We start from the raw sequence: 19,908 nt of genomic DNA, 5'->3' as shown, positions 1-19,908 counted from the left end.
GGAAAAGTTCATCTTTCCTGAAAGCTTCTTAGTTGACAGATGAAGACCTGGAGTTGGGATGAGCTGGATGTGATCACTCCTTGGCTCTCCAGTCTATGGATCAGCTCATGGATGGGAATCAGGGAGTCTCGGTTGGTGCAATACTGCTGCCGGTGCACTGTTGTGGTCGCGATTGGCACTTGTTGTTCTTCAACCTTCAGCAACCCCACAACAGAAGGATCCTCTGAGAGAGCAGGCAAAGGTGGACAGCTGCTCAGTTTCCTCTGTCTCCAAAAGCCCATTGGTACCCTTTTGGGTCTTTGAAGTACCCTCTCCTGAGGTAGTCTATGCCAAGGATACATGGAGCCTCTGGACCAGTCACAATGGGGTGTTTTTGTCACTTCCTCCCAGTCAGGCTGATTTCAGCCTCCAGTACAGGCAAATCTTGGGATCCTTCTGTCACTCCAGAGATATAAATGGGTTCCACCCTTTGACAGCTTGATGGCATCAGGCATGGATGTGAGGAATTGTTCCCTTACGGTGATGATTTTGGAGGACGAACAGTGTTGTCCTGCTCTTCTTAATTCTGTCTGTGTTGAATCTGGTAATAGAGCAAATTAACCTGAATGTCTTTCTTGCTGGCTGTTCAGTGGGTCAGAGTCTTCCAGAGGTGAATGACCAGAATGATCTGTAGTTACCTTGTAGGACCTGCACAAAGACTTCTCACAGTGCTTAGGAGACAAGCTGGAAGCTGCAGGTGGAAAGGGAGACAAAAATCAGCTGAGCCCTCTCTTAGGAGGACAAAGTAAAAGCAAATCCCTGTAAGTCCATGGAGCTACACAGACCTGCATGTCCTGTGAGAGCCGAGTGCTCAGCCTGCAGCAGTCTGTGTTCATAAAGGCTGCTGGGGACACGGCACTCATTTAGAGAGGTGTCAGCATGGGCTGGCTTTGTGCACCTCCCTTTTGGAAGCCTCAGTAGCTCACAGCAGTGTTTGCACATAACTTGTTTTGTTCACATGGTCTGGTAACTGCATTGCTGCCTTGAGGCTCTGGAGGGGCTTCTCTGCCTCCCAAGCTTTGCAAGGTTTAAGGCTTTGAGAATGCAGAAGTGTCTTACAGAAAACCCCAGTGACTGAATTCACCACTTCCTCTGGACCCAGCATTGCTTCATGCGCTGCTCCTCTCAGCTCGGAGTGAGCGACAAGGGAGGATGGGAGATAAGCTCACAAAGCTGCTGCTGTTCTGCTGCCAGAGCACCGTGGCCATCACAGAGCTGGGGCACTTCCAGGTGCAGTGTTGGTTGTGTGCAGAGGATTGACTGCTTTGCCTCTTCCTTCTGGTGTCTCCCACCTCCCTCCCCTGGCAGTCAAGTGTGGCTTTGCCACTTCCTCTCCCTTCTAAACATAAACCAGTGACTCTTTAACCTCGACTCATCTTGCAGCCTGGTGCCCTGATGTGTACAGCGACTGGTGGGGGGGTTGGCTTTATCAGCTAAACTCCATCAGTGCTATGCAATTGAGCATCTTCTGGATCAAAGTGGCCCTGCCAGCCTTGGTGGCTGGACAGAAGATGGCTTTGTCCATCTCTGTATGTATTAGAGGTACTTCTGTCTCACAGACAAGAGTGATTGTGGTTCAAAAGTCACTTCTGGATAGTGTGGTGTTTTATTTCCAAGTGACATAAAAGGAGGGAGGGGAAAATGATTTGATGAGAGTGGAGAAAATGCATCTCTAAATGTTTATGCCTCGTTCTTGATTCTGTGTGGAAGAGCAGGAGAAGGCAAAATGGGCCCATTTGCCCCCAAAAGCCAACAAATTGAGGTGTGATGAAACCGCTTGTGTGAGAGAAACACACATGCTACAAGCCTGAGATTGAAACCAGGTTAAACCCACCCCAAACGCAGGGGCAGGGGCCTTGTGCACTGAAGAACAGTGGCTGTGCTCTGCAGGCTATGGCTCTGCTCTGGGGGGAGCATTCTGCTGCCACCCCCCTGTCTCTAACAGTGTCCTTTGTGTCCCATGTGGATGAGGATTCACTGGTGTACTCCGCTAACCAGCACCGGGCTGCTTGGCTCATGCTTGTATGCGCTTGGGTTAGTGGTGCCTCTGAAAGCAATGCTCACAACACAGCTCGTGCTTGCAGCCTTAATTACAGGGGAGCTGCTGGCTGCTTGTGCTCAGCATTAACACTCCAGCTGACAGACTGTTGGGAGCAAGGAATGAGGCTTGGAGCAAGCAGGGATGCTCCCGGGAGCTGCCTGGAAAACCCCCCAGTCTCTAAAGGAAGAGGAGCTGCTGCTTTTCATCCCTGCTGCCCCATCTCGAAAGGAAACCCAGCAAAAAGGTGTTCTGGAGTCGCCAGTGTCTGCAATGGGATAGTGCTGCGGGGGATCCAGGCGTTACAAGACATGGATGCAGGAGGAGCTCTATGGAAAACAGAGGTAAAAGCAGGTGAAGGATTTAAGCCAAACCTTGTGTTGGATCCCACAGAGCTGGGTTATTCCCCCATGGGCTCCCAGGGGCAGCTCCTGTATCATCAGTGCTGGCTCAGATTGGAACGGCAGCGGGAGCCATGGGGAATGCGGTGGCTCAGCAGGGAGCACTGGGCTGAGCTTCTCCTTCCCCTTGTAGGAACACAGCCTGGTTCCTGCTGCGGAGGTTAAGGTGCTCACTGTTCATTCCCATCCCTGCCTGGAATGGAGCTGGTGTCAAGGGGTGAGCAGATGCTCTCCTGTGCTGCGTCCTCACATCCCACATGGATGCTGGTGCAGGAGGCGGTGGTTGGCTGCTCTGGAAGCCTGGAGCCTCCTGGTGACCTGAGGACCAAGGAGAGATGAGCATCCTGCTCAGTGCCATTGCTCTCATCTACAGCTGACCCCTCACATGGGGATTGATCCTGCAGCTCAAGACGTGTATATAAGGATATTGTATCCATGTCCTGCAGCTGGGAAGCTCCATCAGGGCTCTGCCCTCCCTGTATGAGCCCCCAGTGCACTGCTGTCCTGCTTCTGCAATGCTACCCAGTCAGAGCGGGGCTGAGCGCATCCCTCCATGTGTGACTGTGGCTTGCAGCAGGGGGTGAGGCGCTGAATCCCATCTCCCAGCACTGCCAGCAGGAGCTGAGCTCCTGGGAATTCTGCCTGGCTGGGAATGGGGTGAAACCGGTTGCTCTGAATCAGGAAGGAAACAGAGGGGTGCGTGTATGGTGTGTGAGGTGAGCAGAGCCATGGCTGTACCCAGATTGGATCCCAATTGGGCTCAGTGGGATGCAGGAACCAGCAATCGCTGCCCAGTGCAGCCGGATGCAGGCACCGCAGGGTCCTTCCAAGCTGTAGATTCCAGCGATGCCAAAGGATGTCTCACCCCAGCTGGGCTCCAGCTGCTCCCATCTCATCCATACCCTGAAACACATCAAGGACCCGTTGGTGTGTGTGTGTGGGGAGCAACCCTCTCTTTACCATAAGGATACACCAGGAATCCTTGCCTGGAGCCGCATTCCCATCCCATCCACGTGCGGCCATGGGGAGAGGCCTGGCTGCGGCAGCAGGGGCAGGGCGGCCGCCGAGCTTCGCGCTCCCCCAACGCCTACGTAAGGAAGTGGTTGCATTGCTCGGAGAGGAAAAGGGAAGTCGGGGCAGGCAACGGCTGCTGCCGCTCGCTCGGCTCCTGCCTTCGTGTCCTCTGCCCAGGGCCCATGAACTGACCCTGCCCGCAAGGTAAGGAGCGGCTGTTGCTGTCTATGGGGGCTGTGGGTCCCCCCTCGGGGCGCTCGAGGGGAGATGGGGACCCCTCGGTGGGGTCAGGGGGGTGCAGGCAGCGCTCGGATGCTCTGGAGTGTTGTTATTGGTTGGTTGAGGGCTGCTTCTGTCGTGAGTTTGGGTTTGGTTCTCTCGCCCGAGGGTGTTGGAAAGGGTCCCCCCTTTGGGGTCCTGCGGGGTTGGTGCTGAGCCAGAGCCCTCTGTAATGTGTCCTGACCTCCTTGGGTATCAGCCGCCTCCTGCTCTGCCCAGTGTGAGGAAGAGGAGGCTCAGAGCTGCCTTCTATCTGCCCTGCAATGGTTGTGTCCCCCCAGGGCCAGGCTGGCTCCTGGGGTACCCCCTCCCCAGCACTGAGGGGTGTTGGGGTCCCCATCCCGGCTCCCAGGGGTCTTGGGGTGCAAGAGGACAGGGCCATAGCAGTGAGCAGGAAGCAGCTTCATGGGGTCCTTATGGGACCCTCGCTGTGTCCCTGCACTGATGGGTATGAACCAGGCTCCGCAGACCCCACAGTGCAGCTCCTTGGTGCTCGGCTTCCTCCGGGACTGGGAGGAGCCCCCGGTGCTGGCTCCAGCCAAGGGCTCTGTGTTATCTGCTCCAAGGATGTTTCCGAGCTGCTTGGGGAGATAATGGAGCCCATTGGTCCCCAGCCCTGTCTGCCCTAGGAACCCCCTTTCCTCCCTCTGTATCCAATGGGACATGGCCACGGCCCCTCCAAGGCTCTTCCCTGCTGGGGACGGGGGTGCTGAGCCCCCCATGGGGTGTGAACAGGGAATGGGCCATAGCCCGGCTGCTGGGGAAGTGAAATGCAAACCACTGCAGGGAGAAGCTGAGCTTGAAGGGTCCTTGGGCTGGGAACCCCTCTTGTTCCTTGGTGTGATGGTGGCATCGAATGGGGGAGCAGCAAAACACCCCAGGGTGTTTTTCCACAAGGAAGCATCGCTCTTGCCTTAGCACACATTGAAGGTGGGAAGTGCTGCCTCCATCCCTCCTCCCCGGGAGCCGTTTCAGACAGGTCCCATTGCAGATGCTTTCCTGGTCTATCCCAATGCCAACAGCAGCATCCCTGCTCGCTGAGGGTTCAGTTCAGCGCTTGTGGTGCTCATGGTGGCAGCAGCTTTGGGCCCTCCTGGTACAAAGGGTACCAAAGGCATCTCCCTGCTCAGCCCCAAGCCCTTGTCTGGGATGGGAGTTCCAGTGGCTTGGCCCTGGGGTGGGGAGGGCAGGGCTGTGCTGGGCATCCACACTGGGATTTCTCCATGTGCAGTGATGGAGACCAGGGCTGGTTCCTTAAGGAAAGACCTTAGAGCAGCTCCAGTGCCTAAAGGGGCTGCAGGGAACCTGGAGAGGGGCTTGGGACAAGGGCCTGTAGGGACAGAGCAAGGGGAATGGCTTGAACCTGCCTGAGGGGAGACTGAGCTGAGCTCTTAGGCAGAAGCTGTTCCCTGTGAGGGTGCTGAGGCGCTGGCACAGGGTGCTCAGAGAAGCTGTGGCTGCCCCATCCCTGGCAGTGCTCAAGGCCAGGTTGGACACAGGGGTTGGAGCAGCTGCTCCAGTGGAAGGTGTCCCTGCTTGGAGCTGGAGGAGCTTGAAGGTCCCTTCAACCCAATCCAGGCTGTGGTTCTGTGGAGCTCCATGGGTTTTCTTTCCACCGAGATTCCTCAGGAGGGACTTTTCCCTTTCCCTGCACAGCTTCAGCTGCCAAAGGAAATGGGCAGTGCTCAGGGAGCTCCCAAAATAGCCGAGAGGCAATTGTGAGTAATCCCCATCCCTGGCACACCCTGGAGAGGTGTTTCCCTGCATCCCTGCATCTGCATGGCCAAGGGGCTGCGCTGCTGCTCTGAGCCCTTCCCTGCCCCATGGCACACAGAGGGTCTGTGGGAAGCTGCTCTGTGCTGACACTGATGGTGGTGCTGCGGGAGAGATGGGAGCTCAGCCAGGGGAAGGGATTAGTCACTGCCTCAATGGGGCTGAGCACACATGGGATGGGATGGGTTAGGATAGGATAGGATAGGATGGGAAACCCCTTCCCCAGCAGAAGGGGGATGCAGTGGACTGCAGCTGATCCCAGTGGGAGGGAATGGGGGATGCTCGCTAAGAGCAGGGGTACCACTGGGGGCTTGTCCCCATGGCCAGAGCATCATCTCCTGATGGCCACGGGGGTCTCTCCCCATCCCCAGCCCGTGAGCCATGGCCTACCACAGCTTCCTGCTGGAGCCCATCAGCTGCCATGCCTGGAACAAGGACCGGACCCGTAAGTACAATCATCAGGACATTCCATCCCAAAATCCCCAGGGATATGGCCCAAAGCACCGGCTGAGCATCCCAGCAGTGGGTTGTGGCTGGGTTTGGGAAGCAGGTCCTGCCATGGATGATGTGGGGCTGGGATGGGATGGGAAGTGTTCCCCTGCATCCCCCTGGTCCTGCTGCTGGAGCCGAGCCCGGCACAAGGAGGTGCCGCAGGGAGGGACAGATGGAGCAGGGAGAGGGGAGGGAAGGGGAGCGGAGCTGGTGATTCACAGCCCATGGCATTTCCCGGCTGTGAGCAGGGATGTGGGAGAGAACAAAAAGGGCTTTATCCACTGAGCCGGGCAGGAGGGGCTGGATCGGGGCTGAGCACCCACAGCCAACCCATCCCATCCCATCTCACCCCATCCCACCAGCCCCATGGAACCCTTCTCCCTTCCCTATAGGCCCAGATCCAGGGCAAGGCTTTGGGGCTTGGTGGGACCCCACGGTGCCAATGGGGAGCCTGGAGCACGGGAAGGGGCAGGTTGATGCTGCCTGGCCCCACGCTCCCCATGGCAGAGCCCGTGACCCAGGGGAGGGCTTTGCCCCACTGCTCTCACCCCACAGAGATCGCGCTGTGCCCCAACAACCACGAGGTCCACATCTACCGCAAGGATGGGGCCAAGTGGACCAAGGTCCATGAGCTGAAGGAGCACAACGGGCAGGTGACGGGTGAGTCCTGGGGGATGGAGGGGATGGGGACAGGGATGGACATGGGTCAGCTGCTGGATGGGGCTGTGGAGGGCAATGGAGAGGGAGCTGATTGTGTCTGCCTCTGGTGGTCCTGATCTAGTGTGCCAGAGAAGTGGGATGGGTGGAACTGGGGAGATGGGGGGGATGGATGGATGGATGGAAGGGATATGGATAGATGTAAGAGATGGGGTGAGGTGGTTTGGCATGGAATGGGGTAGGAGGGATGGAATGGGAAGTGTTGAGGTGAGATGCGATGGATGAGAGTGATGGGGTGGGATGGGGAGTGCTGATAGTGGGATGTGGTGATGGGGTAGGATGCGGTGATGGAGCATGATGGGGAGTGCTGATGGTTGATGCGGTGGGATAGGGAGTGCTGCTGGTGGAGGTGGTGATGGGGTGGGATGGGGAGTGCTGATGATGGGATGCGGTGATGGAGTGGGAGGGATGGAAGTGCTGATGATGGGGTGGGATGGGTTGGATGGAATGCTTTGGGGTGGGAGGGATGTGAAGGTCTGAGGCAGTTGATGTGGGAACAGTGCAGAGGGACTTTGGAGCAGAGCCCACCCAATGCCTGCAATGGCCTCCAGCCCTGAGTGTCCCCATCCCCAGCGCTCCCTGGGTCACCATCACCCCCTGACCCCCCCCAACCTTCCAGGCATCGACTGGGCCCCCGAGAGCAACCGTCTGGTGACGTGTGGGACTGACCGCAATGCCTACGTGTGGACCCTGAAGGGCAGTGTCTGGAAGCCCACGCTGGTGATCCTGCGCATCAACCGCGCCGCGCGCTGCGTCAAGTGGTCCCCCAAGGAGAACAAGTTCGCGGTGGGCAGCGGCTCACGTCTCATCTCCATCTGCTACTTCGAGCAGGAGAATGACTGGTGGGGATCTGACCTGGGATGGGGGTCTGATCTGGGACAGAGGGAGGGATGGAGGGATGAGGAGAGATAGGAGAGAGGGAGGGATGGATGGAGGATGGATGGATATATTGAGAAGTAGAAGGAGATATGGATGGATGGGGGCATGGATGGGTGGAGAGATGAATGGAGAGGGAGGGAGGGAGAGATAGGAAAGGGATGGAGAGATAGAAGGAGAAATGGATGGAGAGATGGATGGATGTATTGAGAAATAGAAGGAGATATGGATGGAAGGAGGCATGATTGGGGTCATTGATGGGTGGAGAGATGGATGGAGAAATAGGAGGGATGAATGGATGAAGGGATAGGAGAGGGATGGAGAGATAGAAGGAGAAATGGATGGGGAGATGGATAAATGGATTGAGAAACAGAAGGAGACATGGATGGATGGAGAGATGGGAGGGAGGGATGGAGAGACAGAAGGAGAAATGGATGGAGGGATGGATTGAGAAATAGGAGACATGGATGGATGGAGAGAAGGATGGATGGAGAAATAGGAGGGATGAACAGATTGGAAGTTAGGAAACTAGAGGAGGAGGAGATAGGAGAGACAGAGAGGAGCTGCAGGAGGAGACAGATGGGGACATGGAGGGAGGAACACCCCACACCCAACCTGCTCCTGCAGGCTTGTGCCTCCTGGTGCGCTTGGAGCTGTGATCACCCTCACCCAGCCCCCCTAAAGCCCAGGGATGGGGGCTCCAGCACTGCTGATTCTCCCCTATTGCCACCCCCCCCTCCCCACAGGTGGGTCTGCAAGCACATCAAGAAGCCCATCCGCTCCACGGTGCTCAGCCTCGACTGGCACCCCAACAACGTGCTCCTGGCTGCTGGCTCCTGCGACTTCAAGTGCCGGTGAGGAACAGGGGGATGGATGAGCAGGGGATACCCAGAGTGCTGTGGGGCAGCTCTATGGGGCAGGCTTCACCTGCTGGGCACATTGGAGACATGTGGAGGGCTGAAGGTGCCCTAAGGACCATGCCAGCACCTATGGGCTCTTTCCCCCCTCCCCAGGATCTTCTCAGCCTACATCAAGGAGGTGGAGGAGCGGCCCAGCCCCACGCCCTGGGGCTCCAAGATGCCCTTTGGGGAGCTGATGTTCGAGTCGAGCAGCAGCTGCGGGTGGGTGCACAGCATCTGCTTCTCGGCCAGCGGCACCCGTGTGGCCTGGGTGAGCCACGACAGCACCCTCTGCCTCGCCGATGCCAGCAAGAGGATGGCGTGAGTGGGGCTGGGCATTGCTCGGAGGGGATGGAGGCATCCGGGATGGGTGGATGTGGATGCAGGATGCTCTCCTTGTGGTCCCCACCTATGTGCTGAGTGATGCTCACTGCCTTGCAGCGTCACCTCCCTGTGCACCGAGACCCTGCCCCTCCTCGCCGTCACCTTCATCACTGAGAACAGCCTGGTGGCTGCGGTGAGTCCGGGCTGGGCCATGGGGTGGGTGCTGGGTTAGGGGGTGCTGAGCCTGGTTCTGCAGGGCCACGACTGCTGCCCGATGCTGTTCACCTATGAGGAGAGCCAGGGAGTGCTGAGCTTCGGGGGGAAGCTGGATGTGCCCAAGCAGAGCTCCCAGCGCGGCCTCACCGCCCGGGAGCGCTTCCAGAACCTGGATAAGAAAGCGAGCTCAGACACGGCCAATGCCACGCTGGACACCCTGCACAAGAACAGCATCAGGTGGGTACATGGGGGGTGAATGGGTCACCTGCCTGTGGTGCTGTTTGGCCTGGGAGCTGGGATAGCCCTGGAGCATCCCTGGGTATCTTCAGAGCATCCCTGCACATGGGTGGGAAAGATGGAGAGGTCCATCCACAGGAGCTGGGATAGCACTGGAGCATCCCTGGGTATCCCTGAACATCCCTTCATGTGGGTGGGGGACATGGAACAGCTCTGGAGCACCCCTGGGTATCCTTGAGCATTCCTGCACATGGGTGGGAAAGATGGAGGGGTGCATCTGCAGGAGCTGGGGCAGCCCTGGACCATCCCTGGGTATCCTTGAGCATCCCTGTATGTAGCTGAGGAAGATGGGAGGGCTCCAGCCCTAGGAGCTCTGGAGCCCTCCTAGAGCATATCCCTGGGTATCCTTCAGTATCCCTTATTATCCCTGAGCATCCCTGCACACGGGTGGAGGAAGAGATGGAGGGGTTCAGCCCAGTGGGCTATGACAGCTCTAGAGCATCCTTGGGAGCTTCTCTGAGTATCCCTGAGCATCCTTAGTTATCCCTGGAGCATCACTACCCATGGATGGGGGATATGAAGGTGTCCAGCCCCAATCCCACCCATGAAGGCTCAGCAGGATGTGGGGCTGACCCCCACCCACCTCTCTGTGCCCCAACAGCCAGATCTCGGTGCTGGCAGGCGGGAAGGCCAACTGCTCCCAGTTCTGCACCACAGGGATGGACGGTGGCATGAGCATCTGGGATGTGAAGGTGAGGTGTCCCCATGGTGCCACAGCCCCCCCGGAGCAGGAGCATCCAGTGTGGAACCCCCATTAACCACAGCTCTAACTGCAGCCCTCACCCTGGCTCTGTGCAGTGGTGGTGGGGCCCATTGTACCCATGGTGCCCATATGAGGGTCCCATAGTCCTGGGTGGGATCTGCTTTAACCTGGGCATCCCTGGGTGGTGGTTTCAGAGCTCACCATCAGGGGTGGGATGATGCCAGCCTTACACAGGCATCCAGCACCAGCTCCTGGCTACAGCTTTGCCCATGACTTCAAAATGAGGCAAAACCAGCCAAATTTGGGATCCCAGGAACCAGCTTTCCTCCCTTTCAGCTCCCCAACCACTTGGAAAGCACTAAGCTGATGGCAACCAACCTCCACTTCCATTTCAGAGCCTGGAGTCGGCATTGAAGGATCTCAAGATCAAATGAAGGAGCCCTCCAGGAAGGGTGTCCCTGCTGCCAGCCTTGCCTTGCCCTGCTCTGCTGCTCTGCCCTGTGCCGCACGGTGCCACCAGCCAGCCCTGGTGGCTGCTCTGCAAGAAAACAAGCCCTGGTTTTTGTTACCATCCTCCCCGATGCTGGTCATACATCGCTTAGAGAGCACAATAAAGGAAGGAATTCCCTAGAAAATCATGGGATGGTTTGGGTTTGGAAGGGATCTGAAGGCTCATTCCAACCCCAGCCACAGGCAGGGACCCCTCCCACTGGAGCAGCTGCTCCAAGCCCCTGTGTCCAACCTGGCCTTGAGCACTGCCAGGGATGGAGCAGCCACAGCTTCTCTGGGCACCCTGTGCCAGCGCCTCACCCATCAGCTGTGCAATTCCACACGCTGGGAGCCAGCTTGGAAACCTTGGGCTGCCAAAGCAATCCTGCCCCTTTCCAGCCTGCTACCTCCAGCCACCTTCCTCACCTATAACTCCAGGTAGGAGCAGTCCCACCTCCCAGGCCAATGGGGAGGACAAAGCTGCTGAGGAGCCTTGGAAGCTGTAAGGAAGTGGCTAAATCTGAGTTTTGGGGTTGAATTGCATGTGGTAATCAATGGGCAGGGTTCCATGCAGGGTATGTAATCACACTGAAGTGGTTGGTGAGGGCTTTGGCAAAGGCAGAGGAACAACCAGTCCCTGTGCAGGTGTGTGGGGCAGGCAGGATGCCCAACCACTCCTCCAGCATCACCATGTGTCTCTGCAAGGGAAGGCCTACACTGATCAGCACAAGGTAAAGGAGGCAGTGCAATGTGGGATCCCAGGTTACTCCTCCTGGGATCAGCTCAGTTAAACCCATCAAAGCCTGCTCCTGGTGGTGCCCCTACAAGCAGTCCAGCCCTGACCTCGACCATGGCCTCAAGGGCAGTGCTGGGGAGCAGCTCCAGGGCTCACACCTCTACCTACGACAAGGGAAGCAAGCTCCTCATCATGGTGTGAACAGCAGCTCACAGCGACGATCCTGGAGCACATCCCTCTAACCCATCCAAATCCCTGCAGCCTGACAAGGGTCACATCCATGGCAGTGACTGCAGAGTGCTCTTGTCTCACCTCTAGGACCAAATCTCCTCTACTATGGGAAGCATTGGAGTCTCTGGCATAGGCTGAGACAGGGCTCCATGGATGTCCTGGGGCACAGCAGGTCAGAGCATCCCTTGCTCCAGCAGAGAGAACATCCAACAGGAGCAACAGCTCCAGGACTGGTCTCCTGACACAGTGACGAGTTTGGCCAGCAGCCCAAGGGAATGGTTTTCTCCACCTCCATTGTGCAAGACATCCACCAGAGACAGCAGCAAAAGCTTTTGGCCTCCAGGCTGCATCTGCTGGTGGAGCTCCTGAATCTCAAGCCCAGTTCCACACCACAACAGCAAAGAGCAGAGGCAAGAAGTCACTTCACCACCATGCTGGTGCTGCACCTCAGGTCCACTCAGACACGAGGAGAGAGCCCTTCTGATAACTTACACTTTAATCAGCCAAATATACAAGTTTGGTTGGTGTTGGGTTTTCAGCTTTATCAAGTGTTTTGTTCCATCTGATACAATTGATGCTTTTTTTTCCTTTAAACAAAGGATGACATGGTTAAAAACTGGCACTATCCCTAAGAAGGAGAAGGAAATAGAAGTAAAAATGAAGAGGAGGGAAAAGGGGAGACTGGCTGCAAGAAAAGAGGGATGAAACGGGGAAGGAACGGCACTCCAGATGTCCATGAAGTCAGGTTCCCAGCTCCTACTGCAACACCCTGCAGCAAAACTGGATGGGCCATTTGCCCCCCAGAAAGATTCCTCAGATACATTATCCTTTGGGCTTTCACTAGCAAGTCAAAGTTCCCCACCCCATGTCCCCCCCTACAATGACCCCGCAATCTAGTCTCTTGCAATCTAATAGTTGAAGCATCTCCCTCCCACCCTGACCCCCACCCCAATGCATTTTTAACCCTAAAACCAGCAAAAAACATTCAGGTTTCCAAACTGTTACAGAGAATTGCTGCTCAGCACAGCTCTGCACCAGAGATAGCAGCTGCCCCTAACCCCAAATGGAAATCTGTGCCAGGATGAGGACAAACACATTGTCAGTGTCTCTTGGAGGTGAAGGTGACTTCGATGCCGCGGCAGACCCTATGTGGTATATGCAACACAACAGAGGTCCTGGCAGGCACCAGGCACAGTTCCCTGGTGTTTCCTCCTCTTGCATGTCCTGTGCTTACTTGTTAAGGGATAGTGACTGCAGTCTTTTACCTGCCATGGCCGCTTCGTCTTTTGCTGGGGGAGGAAAACAAAGCAGGTAATGAAGATCCAGCCTTCCCCACCAACCCCTGGCACATCCCTCCAGGGTTGAGAGCAGGAGCCCCCCATGTGTGTTCCCCTTTGTCCTTGGCCTCTTTCCAGGCATCTGCCCATTACCCTGGTGCTGATGCATGAATATCCCTGTGGAATCCACTGAGAAGATGTGCTCCTCAGCCCTCTGGTTCACAGAAGAGGAAGTCCAGGCAGGGAGGAATGCTGTGAATTCCCTTTGCCCCGTGTGCAAAGAACCCACTAAACCCCCAAACTGAAGCAAGCATTGTCTGGGCAGCTGAGGACAACATGGGTATCAAGGGCAATTCCCTTCTCTCTTTCCCTGCTCCTTGATCAGACGTCCTAGAGCTTTGTAAAGCAAGAGCTTTGTGAGAGTGAAACATCTGAAGCTGGTTTTGATGAGGGCAGTTGTGAAGACACAACCATCTCAGGGGATGAGGGATTACTATGTGTGACACGAGAGATCCTGCAACCAGCACAGAGAGAAATGAGAGGGTTATGATTAATAAATCTCTAACCTTTTCTTTCTTCTTCTTTCTTTCTGGCAGCTTCTTCCCTTTGCTTCCGAATGATGGCTAGTCGGGCGAGATCTGCCTTTGCTTGTTCTGTTTTACCAGCTAGGTGCATTTTCATGTATCTTTCTTTTGCCTTTTGTTTCTCTATTTCCTCCCTGTTTGGGTGAAACACATACAAGTCACCAAAGCATCCATGAGCAGGTAGGTACAGGCAGAGTCAGGGAGGCTTTTGGACTGGGAAGGATGGGGAGGATAGAGATCATTCCACAGAGGCCTAAGACCAGTTTTCAAGCACAGAGATAAGGTGAGAGATTATTTCTACCTGCATTCAGCTGTATAAAGACACACGAGGTAAGATGAATTAGCCCCAGAGTGCCCAGCACCACAACATGCTTTTCCCAGCTTCACCCTCAAGGGTGTACTTCTGCCAAAGCAATCTAGCCCAAAGAAGGATGCTTAAATCTTCCACTCTAAACTTCTCTACTGCTAAATGAAACTAGAAGGTTGAACTCTGGGTCTCATCTGATTTATCTGCTCACACAGAAATGTCACCATGACGCCTGGTGACCACTGCCTGTCACTAGGGCACTTTCCGTAGTGAGATTAAAGCAGAACCCACAGTGATAATGGAGTTCAGTTATGTCTGATTTTTGGCCTAAAACTTCAGGACAGGAATGGTCTAAAGCCACTTCACAGCAACAACCTCCCCTGGCCAAGTTGCCTGGCTCCAGGATGGTTACAGCGACTCCCAGAAGCCAACTTCCATGAAGTTTGTAAGGAAAGACATTCTGAACCCCACTGAGTCCTGCTTGACAGTTCAGTGCCTGCTTTAGACACCAACCCATTGAAAGGACTTCCCTGAAACACCAAAGCAGACATTCCCAATGGAGAAGCTCCTGGAATGATGATATTCCCATAATGCCCTAGCTCCTGTTGGGATAGCAGGCAAGACTCACCGCTCTCGTCGTGAGAGTTCCTTAGGTCCATCCAGGTCCAGCTGAGTTACTTTTTTGGTTGTCTGAATTACACGATTGGGGTTCTCTATGTCTATCAACCCTTCCACTCCTTTGCGCTTTTGCTAAGGTTCAAGAACAAGAGGAAGGTTAAGAAGCTCTCATACCCAACCCTGTGTTGTAGCTCAGCGAACACAATGCAACACACCCCAAAAGCAAGATGTTTGTACTGCCAGACACCAAAACCATCAATGAGCCAAGATTCCGACCATCAGGCATCTTCAGCCTTTTGAAATCTTGGCATTTCACTTACAAAAATACATTCTGAGGACAAAATGCTGTTAAGGAAGGGGTTTGGCTTCTAAAAATAGCTTTTCCATCACAAAATTTATTAGAGGTAGTTCTCAAAGAGAACTTGGAATCAGGAGAGTGCATTGCTCTTTGGCCCCAAGGATCTGGATGGTGCGAATGCATTAAGTGCCCTGAGAATGACAGTACCTGATAATCCTCATCATCTTCATCGCTGTCATCTGAATCTAAAGACTTCTTCTCCTTTTTGGGGTCCCCTGTTGCTCCTTCGCTTCCCTCTTCTTGCTCCTCCTCTTCCTACAGGAAATGAGAGGAAATACATGTCAATAAAGATCCCGAATCCAACAGTGATTCCTAAATGAGATCATTCTGGAAGGATGAGAGACAGCCTTATGTACTGGTGCTCCTGATGTGGCCCTGTGACACTAAAGGTGCTGCTACAGAACACGAGCTCATTCTCAGCATGGAAGTATCCATCTGCCCCAGCAGATCAGCCCTAATCCACTCTGCTGCTCTCCCTGTGCAACAGGCCAGGAGAATGATTGTCAGAGATGGAACTGGCACTTTTCTTTCCCCAAATGACAGATCTCCAGCAGACTTTTCGGCCCAGCTTTCCAGTGCACAATATCTCAGGGACTGGAAACTACATGGATGTAGCATAGAGCTGGGTCCCAGACTAGATCTAGGTGAAAGAACAACACTAGAGAAACTTGACAACCATCAACCAGAATATTATTATCCAAGAAATCACAGCCTATTTAGCACAGCTTATACCAGTCAGGAGTCTATGAATTAGATTAGAAGAACCTATATGGGTGTGAATAGTTTGCTTTAACCACTGCCAGGTATCCCATATCCGAGCAAGTGGATGGGCTATGGGCAGTACAGGAGGAATTTTATTAGTCTGGGGTTTTTTCTTAAGCTTTCCCTAATAAAATAACATTATATGTAACAAAAAAGAGTGAAATCCTTCCCAAAGAGCAGTCCTCTGGTTTGTTGTGAAACCAGACAGATATTTCAAGCAGGGTCCTGCTTGTTCTGTTCTGTTTCCAGTGGGTATTTTTATCAACAACTCGGAAGCAGAGAACACTTCCAGAGTTTATGAATGACATTGCACTGGTAGGAGCTGGAATCATTCTGGAAGACCAGATCAGCCCCACAAATGGTCTCAGAATTTGGAAAGAGGCATGAAACCAACAAGATGGAATCAAAAAACAAACCAAGAGGGATTGTACTTAGGCAGAAGACATCCAAGCCAAAGTTGCAATATGTGGCTAAGCAGCAAACCACAGCATCATCTTGAGTTACAGCTGCTCAGAACATTAAAAGGAATCAACAATCTGGCTCATGACTGCTTGAAAGTCATCTTCTCAGAGGTATTCATCAGTATTTCCTATATGGGGTGTAATTATCCTGCTGTAGTCAGTGCTACGAGGCTTCAGCTGGAATAGTGCTTTTGGGCTTAGGCAGCACTTTCAGCAAGTCACAGAAAATCAGCAGTGAGATAATTTGGGGATGTAAGAGAGCAAGTGCTGCAAAATGTAGCCATGCCTTTTATACCATCAGTCAAGTAGGTGTGGAATGTGTTACAATCCTATGTTAGGGCACAGAAACATGCTCAAAAAAGGACTCACGCCAGAAAACTCCGTTCTCTCTCCCTACAAGTCAGAGGCAAACAAGAAAATCATGTGTATAGGAAGAAGTCAAAGGAGTTTGGTTTTTTAAGTCTAGAAGAGGGCAAATATAATAGTTTCATTGATAAGATGTCAGGATATGAGCCCTTATTCTCCATAACGAAGCTGCAGAGCATGGGTATAAAAATGAGCTGACACTGAAGACCAGAATGATTCAATACAGGAGGAAAAGATGTCCAGAGCTGCTGTGTAATCACCTTTCCCATCTGTTACCTTTCCAACTGTAAGCTGGATGGTCTACCTGGCCTCACTTCAGTGAGGAGCCAGCCTGGATGACACCTTCCAGTCTCCCCAGCCACAGCTATTGAGAATTCACCTTGTGATCACTGCCAGAATGCTCTGCAACTCTTGACTAAGCTGATTCCTCACATACTGCAAGTGAAGCCAGGACCTGGGACCATGAACACACAACGCTGGCAAACACATACCCTTGCCTTCTGCTTCTCTGCTTGGAGCTGGGCATCGATCTCCTCAGGACTGGTGTACTGTCTTGCTCGGCCTTTGTGGCCTCCTTTTCTACCTGTACAGAAAAGTAAAGTCAATAAATGGTTTAGTGATCAGCTTCCAGAAAGGTCTCCTCCTCCTGCATCACTCTGTGGATTGTCAGTGCAGATGGGACAAACCAAACCAGCTCCTTTGACAGAATCTAAACAACAACAAAAGCCAAGATTTTTGGGTAAGTGGCACAGAGAACCGGGATTATTGGTCCATAGAAAGACAGCCAGAGAATCAGTTCCATCAGTGGCTCCGTCCCACAGCCACTCCCTGCATTTCCTGCACAGGAGGAACCACAGCATATTCCTGAGGCAGCATGGTTACAACTAACCCTCCAAGCAGCTTCCCTCCTTAACCCCTCCCCTATAGTAAGGCTATGCCAAGAAAAAATAGGAAGCTAATTGGACAAAAGCTTTAGGAATTACAATGAGAGCGGAAGAACTACTAGAAGGAGCCTCCATGTTTTACTGCTTTATAAGGAATAATGAAAACAAGCTCTAGGAACCAGGAAGAGGAGAGATGCAGCTTAGCTGGCTGGGCTGTGGGGCAAAGATCTGCTCTTAACTTCAGCAGTTCATGAATCCACAGAACTCTGAAGCCATTAATGCTTCCTGCAAGTGACTGCTCTGTTTGGGTTTCCTACTGGAAAGCAAGCAGACCACAGTCAGTGTCCAGCCTTCAGCTAGGGAGCTCAGGGTACATCTGGTACGCAAGGTTGGCACAAGGCAAGCAGCTCTCTGCTGCTGAGGAGGCTTTGAAGGAGCAGGAAATCCTTGCTCTCACCCTCCCTGCTTCACCTGCTGAGGGCAAGGCAATGGGGATCATTCCTCAGGGAAAGATCTGCACTGTGCCACTGTCCTGCTGTTGGACTTGGTGGGACTGGGAACACCAGGAAGGGTCAGCCTCTGTGGCCTTTAGGAAGTCAGTGTTTTCTGGCCAATCCTCTTGGTTCAACAGAGACAAACCCTCATGTGGTTTAGCTCAATAAAAGCTAAGCTTTGGAATAAATGATCTCAAAACCCTCACAGTGAAGCCTTAGAGACTCCAGAGATGCTTTCCTCAGGTGAAGTGGGGAAGTGCAGAGACCAGATTCTTCTCCCCATACTCAGCAATGGAAACTCATGGGTACTCAAACCAAACAGCTGCACCTGAAGGTGTGTGTTTTCCATGTGTGTTCTCCTAGCCATCCCACATGGCAATACTGACACCCTCTGGGAACACTGCAGCCCAGGAAGAAGACATTACCTCAGTGCCCAGCAAACAGCATCACTCTAAATGGAACAGGAGTATCTTGGACACCCTATGTAGCACCAAGCAAACTCAAACCAAACCAACATGGTGTTAAACGCTCAGCTGCTGCCAAGCAGCTTCTCATCCAGCTGGGCTTGGGATTTCACAGAGCTGAAGGACACAAAAGCCTTAATATTGCAAATAAACTGTAGTAATAAGGGGAAGCAACTAAGGAGTAATTATCCCACATTAAATGGCTAAAAAGAAGCAAATGGAAGAGTGAATCAATCTTATCTAATTTGAGCACATAGAGAAGTAAGACTGAGCTGTGGCAGCCACGGGGAGCTCAGCTCAGTGCAGATGGAGCTCTGCTCCTCCCAAGGAGGTCAAACCACCCCTTGGACAAGCAGAGTGGTCCTCTATCTGCCACTGACCTGCTGCATTGTGCTGCACAATGCACTTGTGCTCTGTGCATCCGTTTCCCCATCTGTAAAAGAGGGGTGATGATTCTGATCCTCTTTTAAGCCAGAACCACCTGCAGGAAAGCAGGATTGCTTCCAAATACATTTGTCTTCAGCTTTAAACAGTGTAATAAGGGCATTTAAATGAAAGAGAATGGAAGGATATTGATGGAATCACCTCTTTTTTTAAATCAAGGTATTAAAACCAACTCAAATAATCAGAAATAATCCCATAACAGAATGTATCAGTGGTTTGTTAATTCCCACCCCATTTTAAACAGTGAATGCAAAAATCCACTCTTCTGCTAATGCCACACAAGAACTGCTACTGACTTGGGGAGATAGGTGAGAAAATATCCCTCTTTTCCCAAGGACCAAAAGGTCTTAAACATGTAAAACTGTACAATACAGAGAAGTAAAACCCAAATCATGGGGCATTTAAATACAGCACACAGGGTTACAGATCCCCACCGTTCTTTGCCTTCACAAAAAGCACGTGAAACCTTCAGCCCTATTTACTCACGTTGTGCACATGGACACAAACCAAATGCTTAATGAAAACCTACCCATGGAAGCAGATCTGGTACTAAACGCTTGGGCTGATGAAATCAAGTGGGGCAAACCCGAGTCATGAATGACGAGGGCTCATTTACGTGCTATGCCTGGGCTTTCACCGACGCTCACCCAGAAGCCAATTATGCAGATGGTGCATGTGGAGAAGGTTCTGGGTGGATCCAGCTCCGCCGTGGCAGCCCCCTCGTTCCTTCTCCTCACCCACGCTCCCCCAAGCCGGGGCCCGCTCCGCCATGCCCCGGACCCACATGAAAGGAGCCACGTTTGGAGCCCCTCAACCCGAGAGCCAGAAACGGGGAGAACCCGAAATCCCTTCAGCGGGGGGAGGAAACCCCTTCCACAGCCCTTCGGGAATGGGATGGGAGCGGAAACCCAGACCCCATCCACAGCCTGAGGAGGCCGATGAGGGGAGAGGACCCCCCCCCCCCCCCCCCTCCCCACAACGATGCCTCCCTCAGACCCCCCCACAACCATTCCACACCTCGGCTGCCCCTCCCCGCTCCCCACGGGGTCTGAGCCCGATCCCGGTCCGGTCCCGGTCCCCACCTCCTTTGGGCATCGCGGCGATGGCGGCTGCGGCGGCTGCAGCGAGGCCCCCCCCTCACGGCCCCGAGCCGTGACCCGGCACCGGAACGCGCCCCACCTCCGCGCGCACAGTCACCGCCGCCCGCGAGGACCCCGCCGCGGGGCTGCCCGCAACGCTGCCCGTTCCCAGCGCCGCAGAGCAGAGCGGGGCCGCTTCGCCTCTGGGTGAGGCGAGATCCCCGCGGTGATCCGGAGGGGGTGGGGGAGCACACGGGGTGTGTGTGGGGGGGTTTGACTCAGGCAC

General features: G+C 53.8%; 2 protein-coding genes across 3 annotated transcripts; one reads left to right on the top strand and one right to left on the bottom strand.

The window, feature by feature from the left end:
* The first annotated feature begins 3,540 nt into the window (after window positions 1–3,540).
* On the top strand, window positions 3,541–10,703 carry ARPC1B (actin related protein 2/3 complex subunit 1B). Of its 2 annotated transcripts, XM_034065199.1 has the most exons (10): window positions 3,541–3,696; window positions 5,916–5,989; window positions 6,592–6,696; window positions 7,373–7,595; window positions 8,376–8,483; window positions 8,643–8,849; window positions 8,970–9,045; window positions 9,109–9,305; window positions 9,967–10,057; window positions 10,464–10,703. In XM_034065199.1, exons 2-10 carry the CDS (start codon window positions 5,926–5,928, stop codon window positions 10,500–10,502), a joined length of 1,110 nt encoding a protein of 369 aa, XP_033921090.1. In that variant the 5' UTR covers window positions 3,541–3,696; window positions 5,916–5,925; the 3' UTR covers window positions 10,503–10,703. The 2 variants fall into 2 exon arrangements, with proteins under 2 accessions (XP_033921090.1, XP_033921091.1); XM_034065200.1 differs by lacking the exon at window positions 3,541–3,696 and having other exon boundaries at window positions 5,914–5,989.
* Window positions 10,704–12,002: 1,299 nt separating this feature from the next.
* Window positions 12,003–19,772, bottom strand: PDAP1 (PDGFA associated protein 1). Its single transcript, XM_034065824.1, has 6 exons — window positions 19,626–19,772; window positions 16,749–16,840; window positions 14,816–14,923; window positions 14,321–14,442; window positions 13,368–13,519; window positions 12,003–12,813 (listed from the first exon to the last, which is right to left on the bottom strand). The coding sequence occupies exons 1-6, from the start codon at window positions 19,636–19,638 to the stop codon at window positions 12,755–12,757; spliced, it is 546 nt and encodes a 181-aa protein (XP_033921715.1). The 5' UTR covers window positions 19,639–19,772; the 3' UTR covers window positions 12,003–12,754.
* Window positions 19,773–19,908: the final 136 nt, after the last annotated feature.

This window comes from Melopsittacus undulatus, chromosome 8, assembly GCF_012275295.1.
Source record: "Melopsittacus undulatus isolate bMelUnd1 chromosome 8, bMelUnd1.mat.Z, whole genome shotgun sequence".
In the NCBI taxonomy this organism is placed as follows: domain Eukaryota; kingdom Metazoa; phylum Chordata; class Aves; order Psittaciformes; family Psittaculidae; genus Melopsittacus; species Melopsittacus undulatus.
Note: the sequence above shows the minus strand (reverse complement) of the source record. Positions and strands in the feature narration are given on the sequence as shown.

Coding starts and splice junctions, on each gene's coding strand:
- ARPC1B (XM_034065199.1), top strand. CDS start 5,926: ATGGCCTACCACAGCTTCCTGCTGGAGCCCATCAGCTGCCATGCCTGG. Junction 7,596..8,375: donor TTCGAGCAGGAGAATGACTG/GTGGGGATCTGA, acceptor CCCTCCCCACAG/GTGGGTCTGCAAGCACATCA. Junction 10,058..10,463: donor TGAGCATCTGGGATGTGAAG/GTGAGGTGTCCC, acceptor CTTCCATTTCAG/AGCCTGGAGTCGGCATTGAA.
- PDAP1 (XM_034065824.1), bottom strand. Junction 13,520..14,320: donor GAACTCTCACGACGAGAGCG/GTGAGTCTTGCC, acceptor TCACCCAAACAG/GGAGGAAATAGAGAAACAAA. Junction 12,814..13,367: donor GAAAGAAGAAGAAAGAAAAG/GTTAGAGATTTA, acceptor TTCCTCCCCCAG/CAAAAGACGAAGCGGCCATG.